Raw genomic sequence first — 19,228 nt, 5'->3', positions numbered from 1 at the left:
AATTGAATTGCACAATATCTCAGAACCCCTCTCTCATATATGAAAATAAGAATAAAGAATTAAACAAATCATTAAACCCCACCCTCTAAAACCCAAAAATTCTCATATCAAAACAACCCCAGAGCAAAAATCCCGAATGCCACAACCAGAAGACCACCCTGCAAGCTTGTAGCACTGCTAGTTGGAGCAACGGCGGGACCGTCAACCTCTGCCGGAGAAGGTGCTGGAGAGATACCATAGTGTTTTCTTGGGGTCATAACAACCACAATCACCCTCTGCCCCTTCTCACAGTGGCCCTTGGTTCCGCTGATGAAATAGAATGGCCCTGGTTGGTCAAGATGAAGCTTGGTTTCACCATCCTTGTGCTGTTCAATTGGGTTTGAAACATTGCAGTTAGCGTAGTCTTCCTTGGTCACACGCAACACCGAGTCTTTGGCACTGTCATATTTCAACACTGAAACAAAGACAGAAAACATAGCATAAATTAGCAATGACCAAAACAAAACAAAAAATGGGAAGGACCCCAGATGAGAACTGAAGATTGAAACGCTTTGGATTGAATTAAAATGGAGATTTACCAAGAGTGTCGCCGACCCGAAAACGGGTGCTTTCAGCCCATTTGTTGAGAGATTGGGATTCAGAGGATGGGATTGCCCATGAGCCTGTTTTGCCTCCAACCAATATCTCTCTGGCTTCTGAGAAGCTGAAGAGAAGAAATATGAGCAACAGAGAAGATGAAGATAGAGCTCTTGATGATGAAAAGCCAGCCATTGACACTTAAACAGAGAGCACTTAGACACTCAGGGTGTTTTTGGGGGCTCTTGAGTTTGAGAGCAAGTGAGCTAGCAAAGCAAAGAACAAAAGGAAATTGATTGATTGAGGTTGTAGTTGAAGATAGCCTCTCAGCATTCATGTATTTATAGTCTATAGGATACAACTGTGATTGGGGGAAGTAAAACTAGCCGTTGTGCGGCTCAGAGAAAAGGTTGATGTAACGTTAAAAAAATAATGGCGATAGATGGCAGAAGAAAACGCTTTTCAACGGTCACAAACACATGGAAAGACGAGTACACCTGGTTGCAGAGGAACTACATATAAATAAAATATAATAAAATTTTGGCTAGTTACAATTTACTCATAAATAATTTAGTACCTCGGTTTGACAAAAAAAAAATTTAGTACCTCGGTTTAACAGAAATACTCGATGCACTCGAGGTCTATGTTTCAATCCACATTTTTGCACTTTGTGTTTAAATGGTGATGTAATAAATGTAGGCCCTTATTATTGCCTGCGTGGCTGCCAAATTTGTGCCACGTTGCATGCCACGTATCAAGTGACTGAGTAACTCGAAACGTGTCAACAATATGCACCTCTTCTTCAAGCTTCAAAGTTGAAATCTGCATGCAGACGTAGAAAGAAAGAGACAAGTTTTACCGTTCCACCATCTCGGCTTTAAAATACCCCCTCACAAAAATACATATATAAGAGAGGTGATAACAATACCATTTCTCACACGTGAATATTTTGAATGCCTTTTGGTATTCAATTTATCGTCTCCACCTCTCCCTCTCGTATTTAGGTTTCGGATGATTTTCTTACTATCTTTTGTACTCTTTTAGGGTGCTTTTGTTTTATAGAGCAAAAGAAAAATTGTCAATGCATATGGTGGATGTTGATTGCAGCACTAATTTTAATAAGTCAAATTCTTTTTCCCACACCCCCTATTTTTCTATCTTATTGTATGCAAGAAGGCAATATAAGAAATAAGAAAACTGAATTGAGGAAGGGAATTAGCCCTTTCAAATCCGATATAAAAATCTAGTTGAGCATCACAATTCACAAGTAAGAAAGGGAGGGGCTTGCAGTTTGCAAACCAAACTCTGCTCAATTTGTGGAAAACGGTTCATGGAAATCCCACCCACCGTGAATATCAGATAAACAAACAGAGTGAGAGTAGTAGACAAATAGAAATACGACATTGTGTTGTGGAGGTTGGTTGGAAAAGGCTTCAGCACAACGTCGTTTTTCAGGGGAGGGTTGGGTTGGGCTGGGCCATCTATGCAGCCCAAACACATATACTTATTCTCAGCCCAAAAATATTTAAAACAAATTATTGTTGTTATTTTCTTTTTTAAAGGGAGATTTTTCTTGCACAAGCAACACGATGCTGGACTAGAGATTTACACGAACCCACTAACCCACTACGTGTTGAGAGACTGAGCCTTCACTTGGGGCCTTGTAACTCAACACGTGTCAGCAATGCAATGCTCATCCTCTTCTTCTTCAAAGCTTAATTCAAAGTTGAAAACCACAGCACATGTTTGGGTTCACCCTTTCCGAAAATTCATCACAGAGAGAGACCAAAACCTGCACACACACACACACACATACACACACAGACAGACAGAGATGGCGGGGAATGAAGATTGGAGGAAAACGGCAGACACAACAAAAATGAGTGCAGAGGAAGTGAAAAGAGCTGGAGTGGAGGCATCAAAGAGGCCCCCTGGTCATAACCCTGGCGGTGTTCTTCACCAGCGACGCAAGCTTCCCTTTAGCCCTACCGCCATGGCCATTACCGGCTTCCTCATCACCGGCGTCATCGGCTACTTCACCCTTTACCACCTCAAGAAGCCGGAAGCCTCCGCCGGAGATGTCGCCAGGGTCGCCACCAATGTCGCCGAGCCTGAGCATACTCACCCCAAGAAATAGTACTTTCATTTAATTATTCTGATTTTGATCGAACGGGGAAGAAGAAAACTCCACTAGGCTTGGCAGGGGTTTTTCTAAAGTTATTAATTTCATAATTTGTTTGTTGGCGTCTTTTTCTTCATAGTTCAATACTTGATATCTTCTTGTAGCAGCAATCTTGCTCTAGTAGTGTAAAATTTTCAAGTGATTTGTGTTTGGTGTAGTTACCACAACATGCATTATAAATAAACAACTGATATATCATTAACCTTAAGGAATAAAAATTTAAAAAAACATTTGCTTGGACCCCCTCATGGAAATAGCACCATGAAAATCAGAAAATACAAATAGACGGGTAAGTAATAATAAGGTCCCTAAGTAACAATTGGTAACTCTTGAAAAATAAACAAATAGAAATATACTCTAACAGAAATATGATCATGTCGGCTTGTCATGGTTCAAAATTGAGCACAATAGGATACATTTTTGAAAAGCACAATCCAACTTTAAATTGCAAAATCTTACACTACTTGAGATATTTTTCTTGTTGCGTCTTCTAGGGGAGGAGAGATCACCGCCCGCAAGCTCCCCCGGGACAGAGTTTTTTAGTCAATTTTCACGGATGAGTAGATGAGCCTTGTGAACCAAAAGCAAGCATAAAAGCCGATGGTACCAGTGAGCACAAAGAATGCGTAAGAAGCAATAAGCATGTATCCGAAGTATAACATCCCTGAGACCAGCTTTGTGATTTCAAGCTTTGTGAAGAAGTAGAATGTGGCGTAGAGGAACAGGTACACCGCTGACGAGCCCGACGTTAGGTACGACCTCCACCACCACAAGTAATCCTCGCTGCACAACTGGAAGTAGCAGAGCACGATGGTTATCTCGGCACATGTGACGATGAGGATGATGAACACCAAGAAGAGGAAGCCAAAGATGTAGTAGAACTGGTTCAGCCAAATTGAAGTGAGGATGAAGAACAGTTCAATGAAAACTGCTCCGAAAGGGAGGATTCCTCCAATTAGAATCGAGAAAACTGGGTTCATGTACCAGGCCTGTTCTGGGATCTGCCTTGGGATTTTGTTCGTCTTCACAGGGTCCTCGAGTGCTGGCTTCCTGAACCCAACATAGCCTCCAACAAATACAAGTGGGACTGAGATCCCGAACCATAAAAAGACCAGGGCAAACATTGTTCCAAATGGGACAGCTCCGGATGATTTCTGGCCCCAAATCAGAGTGTTTAAGACAATGAAAATGGCAGAGACAACTGCTGGGAACATGACTGCAGTCCTGAAAGAAATTTTCTTCCATTCTGTCCCTTTAAACATCTTGTATAAGCGAGCAGAGGCATAACCGGCAAAAAGTCCCATGAAGACCCAAAGCAAGAGCATGGCTGTCATAAGACCACCTCGGTTAGACGGGGAGAGGAAACCAAGGACAGCAAAGATCATTGTCACAAGTATCATGCCAAAGAACTGAACGCCAGTTCCAACATATACACAGAGCAAGTCGGAGTTATTTGGAGCCCTGAAAACATCCCCATGGACAAGCTTCCATCCAGTCTCTTCTTGTGCTTCTTCCTGGGTCTCAAGTTCATTATACTTGGAAATGTCACGGTAGAGGGTTCTTAGCATTATCATTGCTACCATGCCAGAAAGGAAGAGGACAATCATCAATGAATTGACAATTGAGAACCAGTGGATTTGGTCGTCACTCATCAAAAGATAAGCATCCCATCTAGAAGCCCACTTCACATCACTTTCCTAAACAATAGACATGAAAAAAGCAGCTCATGAGAATACTAGCAAGTGACAATGTATGTTCAATCACCATTGGCATCAGGGATATTCAGTTAAATGGGGGACATTAGGAATAAGAGTTACATTTGAAGTTAAAGGAGCACCTGGAATTCTACATCATAAGTAAATACAATTTCTTGCTTCTCAGCAACTTCTTGAGGAGAGTTAGAATTGACAACAGTGTGTTTCGAATGGGGGTCACAGGTGGTTAAACGAGTCTTTGCATCATTCCATTTACCTTCATACTCGTGTTTAACACTGAAGACATTCAACAGCCACAAACATATCATCAATTGATACTTAAGAAAGAAGATTCAGCAGGAAGGAATCATTTAGTGGAACAGGAAGCGCTGGAAAACTGACCTGAATGGTTTAACCTCAAATCCCACAATTCTTGCTGTTTCAGTTTGTGTATCTCTATGGTACTTGACAGTAAATGCCAAGTGGTTGTGGATAAAATACTTTTCTTCCTTGCTCTGAGAACAATAACATTGAGTAAGCAAGAGAAAACCATAATAATACCCAAACAAAAAGTTATTTGGTGCCAATGAACCATGCACATACCCCAGCATAATGGCCTTTGAGCCCAACATGAAAACCAAGCTGGTAAACAGTAGGAGCCTCCTGATCTGGCCTTTGAATGGGTACGACGAGGGGCAGATTATCAAGGATCCTAACAGAAAAGAGACTTTCAATAAGAGATGCAACTTCCTCACATATATTTTTTTAGTATAAATCATTTCAAGTGTCTGAAAGGTACATGTTCACACGATACTCATCATCTATCTTCTCTTTAAACTGCTTCACAGTTTTGGCATCAGGAGTAAACCGACAGACAATATTGCACATCTGAGGCTCCCTCATTTTAAACTGCACAGTATCCACAATAATTTAAGGACCATAGGAGAAACAAGCAGCCCGAGAGTTATACAAGTACAATAACACTAACCACATAGGGGGAGTTTTCAATACGGTCACCACGAAGTACTTCCCCAAGATTCTCGGCACTGTCCAAAATTTTGTCAGGTCGACAGTAAGGGAGAGAGTAAAATGAGTATGGAAGCTGAGTCTTTGTAGATGTCAATTTGTTCACTTTCACTTTCAAATCATCTCCCTGCATTTACAGATCCAAGAGGGCGAAATTAACTCAAATATCATAACATTGTCTAACAGAGTTTCCTCACCCTGACTCAAAGTCCTTTGCTTCTCAGTCAAGTGAAGTAAAACAACCACAAATGCCCAATCTAACTTACGAGAAATAATTCAAATTTCATAAACAGCATTGGTAATCCAGTGAAACCTAAATGACGAGCTCTTAGAGTACTTGCTTAAGGCCTATACAGATCGATAGCAACTCGGACCTCCCGAGATCTGATGCGTTAGTTTCAGCCGCATATTACTCCCAAAATTACATTGTTCTACGCATTCAAGTAACGCTCAAACACAACCTAAGCAAAATCTAAGAAAAATGGTGGACAAAGAACTCACATCAAAACGTATAAATCTCAGAATTTTAACTACGATCAGGTCAGCTGCGCTACATCTAAGTTGAATTGATTAAATTGATTCAATATTCCAATAGTAACCAACTCAATTAACGAAAAACTATTATCCGTTCATTTTCCTCCATTTTCTCGACGGCCAAACAGACGAAAAACCAACATTAGGTCACATGAATACAGATCCAAAAAGCGAAATCACAGATCACTCATTTCATATTTCATACACCGACATATCCAATTTACACACAACAAAAACTGAAAGATAGATTTGTCGGTGATCGAGAGCTGACCTTGATGAAGTCCTCAGGGGCGACTCCGGGGAGGTAAAAGGACTGAGCGCCATGGATGAGCAGTAGAAAGATCGTCAGTGTACGGACTGCCTTGGATCTACGAGTCTCCATGGCCTCTGACTGAGAGAGGGAGAGAGAGCGAGCAGAAGGCTGTGTAGATCTGGAGGAAATGTTTATTGGTTGGTGTTTATAGTTCGCTTCGTATTTGTCTGTTGCGTTGCGTGAAAAGAAAATAACAACGACCAAAAAAAAAAAAAGGTTATGGTTGATGAAGAAAAAAAATATTAAAAAGGGGACAGAGAAGGAGAGCAGAAACTTAGAGAGAGTGGGAGGGGGGTGGACTTGGAGTCTGTCCGGTGAGATCTGGTGCGGTGACGCTGTGAATGCTTGTTTTGATTGTGCCACGTTAGCCTTTCGCTGGATATTTCTGTGATTTACAAAAAGCAATTGTAGATTCGGCCCACAGAGTATAAAAGCCCAGCCTAGATTATTATCAAAGTTTGTCTTGACTGGATCTTTTTCCTTTTTATACACAATTGCAATTTGCAACAGATTTCTTTCCTTTAACGTAACGACATGTCGTTTGCAATGTTTTTTCCAACTATATTGCATATAACGTAAAACAATTGCACATGCTATTTTAGTTCCTGCACCTTAAATTTTGATCTGAATCTGGAAAAAGGCAAATATATCAGTGGGATGAATCCAAGATTGACCACCATTTGCTGCACTACACAAATTCCCTTTTCTTTATATATAAGCGACATAGAAAAGTGGAATTCAAATCTAGAACCTCAAGTGTCGGGATAAATGCTCTTAACCACTTTGAGCTACGAGAATCTCGATTCCACATATTCGTTTCCATCCCTCTTATCTTTTTTCTTTCTCTTTTCCATTTTTTCTAATTTTGGGTTTGTGTTAGCATTTTGGGCCTGCAACATAGTGCAAGCCTGCAAGGATCAAAGTTTAGGCCGGGGCCTTTACAGGGTGCTGAAATTTCCCTGGGATTTCTGTGAAGAGGTAGGCTAAGCCCAAAATATAAGAATACCTAACAAATGGAGCTTGCCTTGCCAGTGCCACCTTCTAGAAGGCCATGTAGAATATTGATGAGACTTGGGTTACCAATACCATTGGCTCTGCACAATGTCCTTTGTTCCCTTCCTCAAGTCAAGGATGTTCTGTTCTTTGCATGAATAAGGCATCCACTTGAATAAAGGGGGGGAGGATAAGCATCGTTTAGTTGTCAATTTTCATAAGAGTAATGGCTTGAAGTGGACATCACCACACCATCTAACTTTGTACCAAAATAAGAAGAGGAATATTGCAAGTCACTCTCACTACATGATGGAGGAGGGAGAGAAGGGGATAGCTAGAGAGAACCCCACTTGGTTTTGGTTTCTATTTTAAGATTTGCACAACCTCATAGAAAATTATATTGCATTAATTTTGAGGTTGAATTTTCTAGCTGTGGCTTTTTGGTGCTAGTTCCTACTTGCAATGGTGGGGTCGATCTTTCATTTTAAAGTGAATATATTAGCTTAGTAGCATGCATGAGTGGTCCAAACAAATTGTGGAATTATGAACTGAGTTGTAAATTCAAACATTTTAAGTTCAATTATGAGGAAGTTAAATAGTATTGAGATTTACTTAATACATGTGGTTTGTGATCGATTGCACTTATTAAGAATTTACAATTAGAGGTCGAGTTATGTGTGGATCTGAAGTGGCGTTAGCACCAACCTAAAAACAAAAAAGAGAAGCAAAATTTCATATTGAGTGGAGTGCTTGTGGCGGAGTTAATTGTATTATAGCGTGTGGACGTGAGGGAGGGAAAAAGAACAGAGGTTGATATGTGGGTAAGTAAATGTCGAGCTTTAAGAGCATAAAACCTGGACAGAATCTCTAATGTGTACCCAAATAGCACCAAAAAACCTAAAACGTGCAACTTATTCTTCAAACACACACGAAGGGGTTGGCCATAGAGGGTCACATATGGTCCCCCACATCGGCTTTTTGCCAAGCAAAAGCACATCAACCCCCTCACTCACCCATCTCCTCCAACCCAATAAACCCATTGTTCATTTGGAATTGGGACCCAATACCCTATCATCTTTCTTTCCAGTATCCATCATTAATTTATGATGGTAGGGGCTCACAGCTCACGCCTAATAATTTCCTCTTTAGAGTACACCCACGAGTTTACATCATTGACAAATATATGTCTTCAATTTTGATATCATCAGTTGTGTACGAGTCTAACCGTATGTAACGTTTAAAATTCGCTATAAGTAATTGTTTTATGAGCTGTTATAATCAATTGCTTACAAGTCTAAATGTTGATGTCTGTAAAGTTCAAAATCCACTACAATTAAATTGCATGAGTTGAGTTATGTTATAGTTATTATTAACGAGTCTAACCGTTAATGTATGTAAAGCTCAAAATTCGCTACAATCAATTGTCTATGAGTTGAGTTATTCTATCACAAATCTCCCGTTGATGTATACGAGAACCAAAATCTCCCCGGCCCGCACTAGGTTTAGCAAACTAGATGACTCAACTAATAATGAATTCAATGGTGAATTCAATAGGTTCCTTAAAGAATTGAAAAGGTTTTTATGCATAAGTAGTTGAGGACTGGTACAATGATGAAGCAGCAGCTGTAAAGATGTGAGAGAATTGGGGTCCTGCTGGTGATTCTGAAAGCTTCTCCTCCCTTCTCCAAAAAATTAAGCAAACATTTAAGGGGATTGATTACTCTTGTACAACCCTAAGGTCCCAAGCTCAGGCCCTATGGATGAAAAAGGGACCCTGTAGCTTAATAAAAATTGACCAATTTGACAGGGAACATAGCTCACCATGAAGCTTGAAGACGCCTATATCTGACTTGCATATTTAGCCCCCTCACCTGACAGGGTAAATACTAGAATTTACAGTGTTTGTCTAATTGACTAAATGGGCAAGGCTGTAAAATAGTGCAAGTTAGGTAATTCAACTAATAAGTTTGACCCATTTTACCAGTTTTTGACTTGGAGAAAGTTTTACCAAACGACCATGAAATTTCTACATGTGTAAAACTTAATTTTAGCATAAGTAGTTATGAGTAATTATTGTGCACTTGAAGTTCAATGTTCGTATCCATTCTTTCTTAATATCATTTATATAAATAAATAAATAAATAAAAGAACCCAACCTTTGTGATGAATTATTATTTTCTTAAGAAGGCATTAATTATTTTGAATCGAAGGAAAAAAAGAAAGCAAACATCTAGAACTAGAGTAAAATCTTAATCTTAAACCATAAACCCTAGTTTTCTGGCTGTTGGAATGGTGAAACAAAGATCCCACGACCCGCTTGTGGGAGATTCTGATATGGAGTTTTTGGACATGTTATTATGATTTATTCATATATTTTGATTATCTCATAAAAAAACTTATAGGAAATTACGAATTGCAAGGTCTTTATCCAGATGAAAAAACGTAGCGACCAGCCAGCCAGCCATTCCTATTATTAGATTTTGGGGGTCAAAAGTCAAAAGTTCCTCATCTTAGCTACGCGTCAAACGGCAGGAACATCCACCCTCACATGGACCCCACTATCATCCTCCACTCTCCTTCCCCGGCGCGTAAAGCAAGATCTCCGGGAGGCAGACGACGGAGGGACAATAGAGGTGAAAAGTATAAAAGAGCAGGGGCAAAATAGTCCAGAAAAGGGTGGCGTGCTTTAACGGCATAAAAGCTTCTTAAAAGTCCTCTGAGCCACTCTGTAACAGAGTCCCCTACTCTCTATACACACACACTAGACCCAAACACACTTTCTCTCTCTAACTTTCCCTCTCTCTCTGTGTCTCTTTGCTTTTTTCTTTTTTGTTATTATTTTCTTTCGCTGCAAAATTTAGCAGAGGAGGAGACAGCTGCGTCAGAGCCACACCGATCAGCTTATATATCAAACATCATCGAGTCATTGAGATTTGCGCCTTGGAAAATCACATAAAGAAACGAGAGGAAAATCTTTAGCGGATCAGGGTGTGAATTAAAGTAAAGGCGGCGAGGATTTATTATGAGCTTTGCAGACTGAGGGAGATAGAGAGAGAAAGAGACATAAAACAGAGCTCTTCATAAAATCCTTTGATGCAAAAATTACAACTTCCAAGCAATTCTCTCTCTTTTTGATTTTTTTCCTTTTGGGTTTTGGGTTTTAATTTATGGGGTATTAGTGATTTAGTTGAAATAATTGTGGTTTCATCAATGTCATCATAAAGGCTAGAAATGAATGGGAACAAGAGCGCAAAGGTCGAGGCTTTGCTATAAGGCCAGGGCAGGGCTTGTGTCGGTCCAACGTTTCTGCTGGTTGCGTGATTTACAGAAAGAGAGAGAGAGAGAGGGGGGGGGGGGGGAGGAGTGTGAGAGAGTGAAAGGAAGAAGGAGAGGACCTCTAAAGAAGCGCCATTTTTGGTCTCGGTATTTGGTTTTGTCCTCAAGAGCGACGAGGGGGGTTTGTCTCTGTTCAGCTGAGCTGAGCCTCAGGACCCGCCATTTTAGAGAGAGAAAGTTGGCATTGGCCGCAGCTTCATCAGACTCAGAAGAAACGGAGTCTACGTTTGTGGAGTAGCAGTACTTGTCCATAGGTTGTTTGTTACCGTAACTTCTGGTGGCTTAAAAGGTTATTTTGGGGTAAAAATGAAGTTTATGAAGTTGGGGTCCAAGCCTGATGCGTTTCAAGCTGATGGGAAGTCTATCAGGTAAATATGGCTTTTCAAGTTTTGTTTTGCCACAAGCTTTACTCAGTAGAGCCATTTAGTTTTTTTTCATAATTTTTCTTTTATTTTCCTTTGCTTTCGATGCTCTGCGCTGAATAGGTTTCCCTTAGATTCTGAACTTGAGGTCTTCTTCCCACAACCCCCCCCCCCCCCCCCCCCCCCCACCCCTTCTTTTTTATCAAAATTATTTTTCCCCTTAAAATTGTGAAATTGTTCTTTTTCGTTTCATAATGCGTATATGTTTGAGGTCTTCTTTGTATAAGCATGCTCTGTTTTGTACATAAATGGTGAAATGCTTCCGTTGTTCATTTTTGTTTCGCAATGCATATATGTTTTGAGGTTTTCTTTGTATAAGTAAGCTCGGCTTAATACATAAATGGTGAAATGCTTCCATTGCATGGTGAAGAAAGGGTGAACTTACTGTTAGGTGGTGATTTATATACCTCAATATACAGAAAAAATGAAGGATTAACTGCCACCATACAAGAAAACACCCCCTTTTATTTTCTTGGATAAGATATACAAGAAACTTTTTAGGAGATAATAAATAAGAAAACAAAGCAAGAGATGAAGAAGGCACATGGGCGTTTTGTGTTGTTATTATCATTGTTTTTCTCTTTTTTCTTAAAGTATAGCTATTTTAATTGTCGAGAGTCGGGTAAAGAGAGTTGGGGGTATCGAAGGGTCTTTCAGGGGGTGGTCCAGCCTTGGAATGTCACTATTTTAGTTGAGTTTGTGGTCCAAATGTGGTAAAGGCATATGAGGTACCCAAGATCTGTAATCATCACTCTGGTGAAATCCTGCCTGTAAACGATGACATGGGTTCAACCAACCTTTTTTTTATATATAAAAATCTTTAAACAAGCTCACTTGGTGATTATATCTCCAGTTGATTTAGTAGCATTTTATGTCCAACAAATTATGTGTGACATTTGTCTTCTGGTGCATCGTTTTTCCTTCATCTGATTAAATATGCAAATGACTGGAACTTTCTTAGATCTTGCATGTGCCAGTTTCATAGATGCAAATTGTATTGTTAGGTTGAAAAAGAGCTAGATGCATTGGTGAATTAGGTGGAATATTAAAACATGGACTACATGACAGTTATTTTTTGTCCAACTGTATTACTTCATTGCAGTATTAATTCGCCGGTAGATCTTTTAGTTTCAATTACAACTTTAAGGGATTTTGAATATTGTGCTACAGCATGTCATCTTGCCTTATCTAATTTGAAGTCTATAACCTGACTGGGGTTTTTGAATTTGCACAAACTAGCTTCTCATTGTAAAAATTTACTAAGAACAAGATTGAAAAGCTTGATGCATTAACCCAGTAACCTAATACCTCCAAACTGGTTTTAAATTCAACCTATTGAGCCTTTTGTTGTTGTTGTTGTCATATGCATCCAACTATGAAGATATTTTACATTTGCATGCCTTCTTTTAGTTTTCTACCGTCCTTGGGTCTATGTGATTAACTGATTTTCATATGTTCATGCAGATATGTGTCATCTGAATTGGCAACAGATGTCATTATAAATGTCGGGGAAGTGAAGTTTTATCTTCACAAGGTTTGTTTTGATGTTTTAGTGTCATATATGCATATGAATATTCTTAAATTTTATGTTCCTTTGAACATGCATAGCAGTTTTCAGATTTAAAATGTGGGTGCTCATTATTGAAATGTTTACTAAAATTACTGCTGCTTTTCTCTACCAAAGCTTGCTATTGTTAACTCTATTTTTCTTTCCAGTTCCCTCTCTTGTCCAAGAGCAATCGCCTGCAAAAACTAGTATCTAAGGCCAATGAAGAGAATTCTGAAGAAGTTTACATGGTTGATTTTCCTGGTGGGCCAAAATCTTTTGAAATTTGTGCAAAATTTTGCTATGGAATGACTGTTACTCTCAATGCTTACAATGTTGTGGCTGCTCGTTGTGCTGCTGAGTATCTGGAGATGACTGAGGATGTTGATCGCAGTAACCTAGTATTCAAAATTGAGGTTTTCCTTAACTCAAGTATCTTCCGTAGCTGGAAAGATTCCATTATTGTTCTCCAAACCACCAAACCTCTTCTGTCATGGGCTGAGGATCTGAAGATTGTTGGAAGATGCATAGATTCAATTGCTTCTAAAACATCTGTAGACCCTGCCAACATCAGCTGGTCCTACACATATAACCGAAAATTAGCAGAGACTGATAAAATTGTGGAAGAAGGGATGAATTATCGAGTTGAAAAAGTTCCCAGGGATTGGTGGGTTGAAGATATATGTGAGCTGGATATTGATCTCTACAAGCGAGTTATGATTGCTGTGAAATCAAAGGGAAGAATGGATGGTGCTGTTATTGGGGAGGCCCTGAAAACTTACGCAGTTAGATGGTTGCCAGATTCTGTTGATGCACTGATTTCTGATGAGCATGCCTTGAGGAACAAATCTCTGGTAGAAACAATTATTTGCTTATTGCCTTCTGACAAAGGTATGGGTTGTTCATGCAGTTTCTTGCTGAAACTTTTGAAAGTTTCTATTTTGGTTGGAGCTGACTACTCATTGAGGGAGGATTTGGTGAAGAGGATCAGTTTGAAGTTGCACGAAGCTCGTATTGTTGATTTATTGATCCCAGCTCGATCTCCTCAAATTACTATATATGATGTTGAATTGGTTCATTCTGTTGTGAATCAGTTTCTGATGCATGAAAAATGTAACTGGAATTTGGATGTGGTTGAGAAAAATGAAAAGGGGAGTGATAAGTTTATATTAGGGCATGGATCATTGTTGAGTGTTGGTAGACTGATTGATGGGTATCTTGCGGAAATTGCACATGACCCAAATCTTAACCTCTGTAGTTTCATAGACTTATCACAATTGATTCCTGAGTCGGCAAGGCCAATTCATGATGGATTGTACAAAGCCATTGACATCTACCTGAAGGTACGCGCATTTATGCCATGTCCAGCTACGTTTTTTTTATTCTCTTGATTTTACTCCATGCTTTTATCTTCTCACTAGAGTTGCCTTGTCATGCTTCTGAGATTCGGGTAAGAGGATAGGATTTACCATTTCTCTTTCAGACTATGAGATGGTCAAACGTATGTATGGTCCGAATAGATGTGAACCTTATTTGATGCTTCTTGTTTATGAAAAATAACTTTTCCTTGTAACTCCCAGCCATGTAAAACCTTTTGGATTTCACTTTGTTCTGTTTTGTCCAGATGTGGATAAGATATTACATGGCTGAAATATTTACATGAATGCTGATTAGTTGTTTTGTCTCCAGGAGCACCCTAGTTTGACAAAGGCTGAAAGGAAAAGAATATGTGGATTAATGAATGTCAAGAAACTGACAATGGAAGCGTCGATGGATGCTGCACAGAATGAGCTGCTTCCACTCCGAGTTGTTGTTCAAGTTCTCTTTTTCGAGCAGGTAAGATCTGCAGCTGGCGTTCGAGCTGCTAACAACCATCCCAGTGATGCTTCGCTTTCCACGACAAATTTGGATGAAGAATGTGACAAGACGGCGTTGCCAGAAGAAGAAAACTGCAAACCTCTGGGGAAGCATATGAGCGAAATTAAGGTGACTGAAGAGTTCCAGAAGAACGGGAAATTGGGCAAGAAGAACAGCAAAAACAGTAGAAGTGGTGTGCAATTGTTGCCATCTAGGTCAAGGAGAATCTTTGATAAATTATGGTCTGTGGGTAAGGGGCAGCATGTGGAGAACAGGAGCTCTGAGACATCTGGGAGTTCTCAGAGTCCAACTTCAATTGTTCCTGGTGATACAAAGTCTGTTTCATCTTCAAGACACAGGAGGCATTCTATCTCCTAGAAAGGGTGATTTCTGAGCTGCTTAAAATTGAATGAGTCGGGAAAGTTCCAACTACCAAGTGTACAAAGGGGTAGAATTTGTTGTAGCTGATGATGATCTATCATATTGTCTTTCTATCCACCATATATTATTTCAAAGGGAGTTCACTGTAGTTAAAATTTGTGTGCCTTGTCTAACATCCTTTGGTTCCACTTGTAAAATTATATGTGTTTGTGCTAAGTGCTAGTTTGGATTTAGAAATATCAGATCATTTCTTTTCTTTCATTGTCATCAGACTATCATGCCACTATCTTTTTACATCCTTTGCAAGTGGAATCCACGAGAAAAGGGGAAAGAGAAGGATTGGAACTCAAAATAGAAAGCCTAGATTTCATGCAATTTGCATTGCACTTCCAATGGCCCATATTTCTACACAGATATTTCCAAGTTTACATTTTTTTAGGTCCATTTATTTGGAAGAATAAAATAAATCTAACACGCACAAAATTAATTTTAAAAAGTTAAAACATATCAACAAAAAAACACACAAAAAAGAATTATCACAAATAAATCGAATATGCATATTTGGTCGTTTTCTATTAGAGCAAAAAACGTATTTACACCCCTTTGAGGTGTAAAGGGAATGTAAAAGTGGCTTTACACCCTCGAAAATACACATTTTCCCTACTATAGATGCTCTTAATTCCTCAGAAATTATTTGAACTGAATTTTTAAGTGTAGAAAATTATCTTTTTCTGAATTTTAACATGTTATGTTATTAAACAGTCGAGCCGAATCATCACTTGTTAAATACCAACTAGCACTCGATCGTGTGGTTTTTCGTATGATTTTAAAAGATGTTCCATGTTTATCAATTCTCTCCTATTAATAATTAAAATAAAAACCTCACTTATTAGAGATCCTTGTGAGAGAATATTCCCCTGCAATTAGATGCATGATAATATAATATTTGAGGGACCATTTGACTTGTAGATGAACAATCTTGATCTCTTGGACTCCTGTAGTTCAAGAGATTTATGGTTACTCACCGTTGGATGTAAATTCAACGATTGACTTGAATCGGGTAATCATTATTTATGTCATATTACATTTATATATATCATTTTGAACCATTGAATTAATATCCAACGGTGGGTGACCACAATCTCTTGGACCAGGAGTCCAAGAGATCGGGACATGAAATATTAATTTGAGATGACTTCGGAATAAATAAAGGATGAAATTGTAAATTCAAATTCATCAAATATAGAAACTAACGTTCGATTTCCTTTTGAAGTTCGAGTTTTTGACTTTCTTCTCATATCCAGTCATTGATTGACCCAATCGTATGAGAAGGAAGCCATAGCCATAGAGCGAGAGAAAGATGAAAGTCACTGGCAGTCACAGAAGCACCATCTTCATCGCGATTGCTCTCTCCCTGATAGTGAATCTGCTTCTGCTACCAGTCACTGAATCAGCGCAATGCAAAGCATGGCTTGTCCAATCAATCCCCACCGACATGCCCAGTCTTCCTCGTGTCCCTGGCGTCCTCTCCACCGGTAACATAAATTTCATCGCTCAAAAATCAAAACCCAATAAGCAAAATCTTCACTTGTTTTGATTATAATTCTTTGTGTTTGTAATTTGTGCAGGGGATGTGCTCAAATGGTTGGCGTCGAACTCAACAGAGAGACTGGACGTAATTGCTCAGTACTGGCAGTTGATAGCGCACTCTGAAGATCCTCGCTCTGGGGATTTTGGGTACTCAAAAGAGGATTTGCAGAGATTTGGAGCTCAGGAAGGTGCTTCTGTTTATAGCGCCTTGGAAAATGCTGCAGATCGCAATGTTACTATCAGGTTACACCTTTGCACTTGCTTATTAAGCCATTGCTAAAGAACCCACATGCCATTTCTCAGAAAAGTTTTAAGATTGTAGCTAATTTATGTGTGGATTAATTTAAAGTGATTATATTGTTTGTGTTGTTGATAATGTCTTAGCCTTTTAGGCTACTTTCACACTCAGGTGTATATCCTGACTATACCACAGAACCAACCAACCTTGCTTCAGGAAGGCCTAATGTAAAGAATGTGACTTTACTGCTTAGTGATTGGTGGGGATCAGGCATAGTCCATACCAAAGTCTGGATATCGGATCGACGAGATGTCTATATTGGATCAGCAAACAATGACTGGAAATCTCTCACACAAGTATTTTGTGAAACTTTGCTACTTTTGCAAATTTATCATGTTGCTTTGTATAGTTTACTTTTCCACTTACGATGTACTTTTATTAAATGGTTGCAGGTGAAAGAACTTGGAATTTACTTGGTTGATTGTCCAAAAATAGCCAGAAAGGTTGAGACCTACTTTGACAACCTATGGAAGCTTGCGTCTCTTAATTCTACAGCTCACACAACAACTGTATCAGATCAACAGTGGCAGATCGATAGACAAGTTCCTTGCTGGTCACATTTTGTGGAGTATAAAGCGAGGTGTAGGTATGTTTTGAGGCTGGTAGTTGGAAACTGGTTCAATTCCAGTTTACAATGCTGGATATTCATATAAAGATATTTGTATTAAGTGTCTGGATACTTTAGGTATTGTCTGTGTTTGCAATTCAAGTATGATGACTTGTATAGTTATGTCACTCTCACTGCAGTTCACCTCTTCCTGGATCTGTGGAGACTTGCCATGTAGCAGGATATCCTATACTGTCCGATCCATATATGTTCAAATTGCCACTCCAGACTCCTGGATATAATGATTCAAATTTGCAACCCCAATCCAGCTATCTCTCTTTTGCTCCTCCAGAGGTAACTTGGCAATATCTAACTTTATCTTTTCTTAAATGTAAGTTTTGGTTCTCTTTGTATAATTGTAAATGGAAAAGTCATTTGGTCATATGTTGTTTTTATATAGTCTATCAGTAGTGTTGAGGTACACGTTCTTCATTTTGTGTGTATTTGACTTGCGTCCCAACCTCTCTTCTTTATCCATTTTGACGGCATTTGGGCTGCAGCTATCATTTGGTAGGTATCAGGCTGATGAACAGGCATGGGTAGAGACTATTAAATCTGTAGGAATTGGAGGGACTGTTAGGATTAGTACCATGGACTGGCTTGGTCGGTCCCAATATTTAAAGCAAACAGTTTATTGGGCATCCCTCTCCTCTGCAATATCAGAGGTAAACTCTTCCACTCTGACTGCTTCTCGTTTATTTTATTCATGCTTCTCCCACTAATTAAAAGCTCACAAGACATATGAATTATATAATTGGCAGGTTGTCTTCTCGAAGAAGGCAACAGTGAAGATATTGGTAGCATACTGGGCACATTTTATCAACAGCACAGATCCGTACCTGAAATCTCTCCTCTACTCTAATGTTCTCTGCTCTTCATCCAAGTATAACCATTGTGCTGGGAAAGTTGAGATCAAGTACTATATAGTCCCAGGTTTCAACTTGACAGGACCTGCTGCCACTGCCAATGGTACAGATACTGGAAATATATACCCCGGTTATACCAGGGTCAATCATGGAAAGTATGCAGTAAGCGATGTTCGAGCTCACGTAGGGACAAGCAATCTTATTTGGGATTACTTTTATACAACGGCGGGTGTCAGCTTTGGAACATACAAGCCTGCCATTGTTTCTCAACTTCAAGAAGTCTTTGATGCTGACTGGGATTCTCCATATGCTGTGCCAGTTGAAGAGTTGGGGGAAGGTGGTAGTGCTTGTTCAAGCTGATGAGCACTTGCTTGAATTTCTTGTGCTTGGAGAGTTGCAAATCAATGGACAATGCCCTGAATATAGAATGTAAATGAAAGTGCTGGACGAATGTTGCTCTGGAATTAGGATAACATACAATTGGAAAATTTAACCTGAATAAAGAGTTATTTTTTTTCTCTATCTAAAATCTCTCTCATTGGTATCTGAACCTGACATGTATGTAGAGCTTTCTTTTTGTTGGAGAAGGTAAGATTATGTCCACCTGAACTTTTAACTGTGAAATGGATTTCCATTTATCTCAAACAATTGCTCTATCTCATGCTAATTGAGTAAACTGAAATTTTATTTTTTCCAGGAAAAATTTATGGGTATCCAAGCTATTCATCATAACCATAAATTTTAGAATAGCAATTTTCACCCTTTACTTTATGTTTTTAAAAAAATATATTCAAACCTTAAAAAATTTCAGGCATGCCTCCAAAGGTTTTTTTTTTTAAGTCTAAAAAATATATATTTGAAAAAAAATAAAAAATAAAATGACTAAGGATGGGCTCGTGGACCTTTACGCATGGCCGTGTGGGGCCAAGTTTTATCTGGGCCCTTAGTGACGATGCCCGTTTCACCCATATCTAAGCTAGAGAGGGACCCAAATCCAAATTGTGACC

The 19,228-nt window shown here is 39.2% G+C and overlaps 5 protein-coding genes across 5 annotated transcripts; 3 read left to right on the top strand and 2 right to left on the bottom strand.

Annotated features, from left to right (window-relative positions):
- Positions 1-2: 2 nt before the first annotated feature.
- On the bottom strand, positions 3-896 carry LOC117614569 (early nodulin-like protein 1). The gene is made up of 2 exons (XM_034343424.1): positions 579-896; positions 3-454 (listed from the first exon to the last, which is right to left on the bottom strand). The coding sequence occupies exons 1-2, from the start codon at positions 769-771 to the stop codon at positions 108-110; spliced, it is 540 nt and encodes a 179-aa protein (XP_034199315.1). The 5' UTR covers positions 772-896; the 3' UTR covers positions 3-107.
- Positions 897-2,280: 1,384 nt separating this feature from the next.
- On the top strand, positions 2,281-2,896 carry LOC117614567. The gene has a single exon (XM_034343422.1). It carries the CDS (start codon positions 2,411-2,413, stop codon positions 2,711-2,713), a length of 303 nt encoding a protein of 100 aa, XP_034199313.1. The 5' UTR covers positions 2,281-2,410; the 3' UTR covers positions 2,714-2,896.
- A 74-nt stretch (positions 2,897-2,970) lies between these two features.
- Positions 2,971-6,779, bottom strand: LOC117614566 (transmembrane 9 superfamily member 8). The gene is made up of 7 exons (XM_034343421.1): positions 6,284-6,779; positions 5,441-5,605; positions 5,252-5,361; positions 5,056-5,164; positions 4,855-4,967; positions 4,596-4,749; positions 2,971-4,455 (listed from the first exon to the last, which is right to left on the bottom strand). The coding sequence occupies exons 1-7, from the start codon at positions 6,392-6,394 to the stop codon at positions 3,298-3,300; spliced, it is 1,920 nt and encodes a 639-aa protein (XP_034199312.1). The 5' UTR covers positions 6,395-6,779; the 3' UTR covers positions 2,971-3,297.
- A 3,285-nt stretch (positions 6,780-10,064) lies between these two features.
- LOC117615738 (BTB/POZ domain-containing protein NPY1) lies at positions 10,065-15,127 on the top strand. The gene is made up of 4 exons (XM_034344879.1): positions 10,065-11,022; positions 12,541-12,610; positions 12,793-13,965; positions 14,312-15,127. Exons 1-4 carry the CDS (start codon positions 10,961-10,963, stop codon positions 14,855-14,857), a joined length of 1,851 nt encoding a protein of 616 aa, XP_034200770.1. The 5' UTR covers positions 10,065-10,960; the 3' UTR covers positions 14,858-15,127.
- A 969-nt stretch (positions 15,128-16,096) lies between these two features.
- Positions 16,097-18,824, top strand: LOC117622075 (phospholipase D Z-like). Its single transcript, XM_034352643.1, has 7 exons — positions 16,097-16,395; positions 16,489-16,693; positions 16,843-17,044; positions 17,141-17,334; positions 17,496-17,649; positions 17,856-18,020; positions 18,117-18,824. The coding sequence occupies exons 1-7, from the start codon at positions 16,221-16,223 to the stop codon at positions 18,579-18,581; spliced, it is 1,560 nt and encodes a 519-aa protein (XP_034208534.1). The 5' UTR covers positions 16,097-16,220; the 3' UTR covers positions 18,582-18,824.
- The last annotated feature ends 404 nt before the right edge of the window (positions 18,825-19,228 follow it).

This window comes from Prunus dulcis, chromosome 1 (genome assembly GCF_902201215.1).
Source record: "Prunus dulcis chromosome 1, ALMONDv2, whole genome shotgun sequence".
Taxonomy (NCBI): Eukaryota; Viridiplantae; Streptophyta; class Magnoliopsida; order Rosales; family Rosaceae; genus Prunus; species Prunus dulcis.
The sequence above is the reverse complement of the archived record's forward strand: the minus strand, read 5'-3'. Positions and strand labels throughout refer to the sequence as shown.

Excerpts from the sequence above, each read along its gene's own strand:
- LOC117614569 (XM_034343424.1), bottom strand. The coding sequence starts at position 771 with ATGGCTGGCTTTTCATCATCAAGAGCTCTATCTTCATCTTCTCTGTTG. Across the intron at positions 455-578 it reads TCGGGTCGGCGACACTCTTG|TGTTGAAATATGACAGTGCC; the intron begins GTAAATCTCCAT and ends TCTTTGTTTCAG.
- LOC117614567 (XM_034343422.1), top strand. The coding sequence starts at position 2,411 with ATGGCGGGGAATGAAGATTGGAGGAAAACGGCAGACACAACAAAAATG.
- LOC117614566 (XM_034343421.1), bottom strand. The coding sequence starts at position 6,394 with ATGGAGACTCGTAGATCCAAGGCAGTCCGTACACTGACGATCTTTCTA. Across the intron at positions 5,165-5,251 it reads GATGAGTATCGTGTGAACAT|GATCCTTGATAATCTGCCCC; the intron begins GTACCTTTCAGA and ends CTTTTCTGTTAG. Across the intron at positions 4,456-4,595 it reads CTTATGATGTAGAATTCCAG|GAAAGTGATGTGAAGTGGGC; the intron begins GTGCTCCTTTAA and ends TCTATTGTTTAG.
- LOC117615738 (XM_034344879.1), top strand. The coding sequence starts at position 10,961 with ATGAAGTTTATGAAGTTGGGGTCCAAGCCTGATGCGTTTCAAGCTGAT. Across the intron at positions 11,023-12,540 it reads GCTGATGGGAAGTCTATCAG|ATATGTGTCATCTGAATTGG; the intron begins GTAAATATGGCT and ends ATGTTCATGCAG. Across the intron at positions 12,611-12,792 it reads TGAAGTTTTATCTTCACAAG|TTCCCTCTCTTGTCCAAGAG; the intron begins GTTTGTTTTGAT and ends TTTTCTTTCCAG.
- LOC117622075 (XM_034352643.1), top strand. The coding sequence starts at position 16,221 with ATGAAAGTCACTGGCAGTCACAGAAGCACCATCTTCATCGCGATTGCT. Across the intron at positions 17,045-17,140 it reads ACTGGAAATCTCTCACACAA|GTGAAAGAACTTGGAATTTA; the intron begins GTATTTTGTGAA and ends AAATGGTTGCAG. Across the intron at positions 17,650-17,855 it reads TCTCTTTTGCTCCTCCAGAG|CTATCATTTGGTAGGTATCA; the intron begins GTAACTTGGCAA and ends TTTGGGCTGCAG.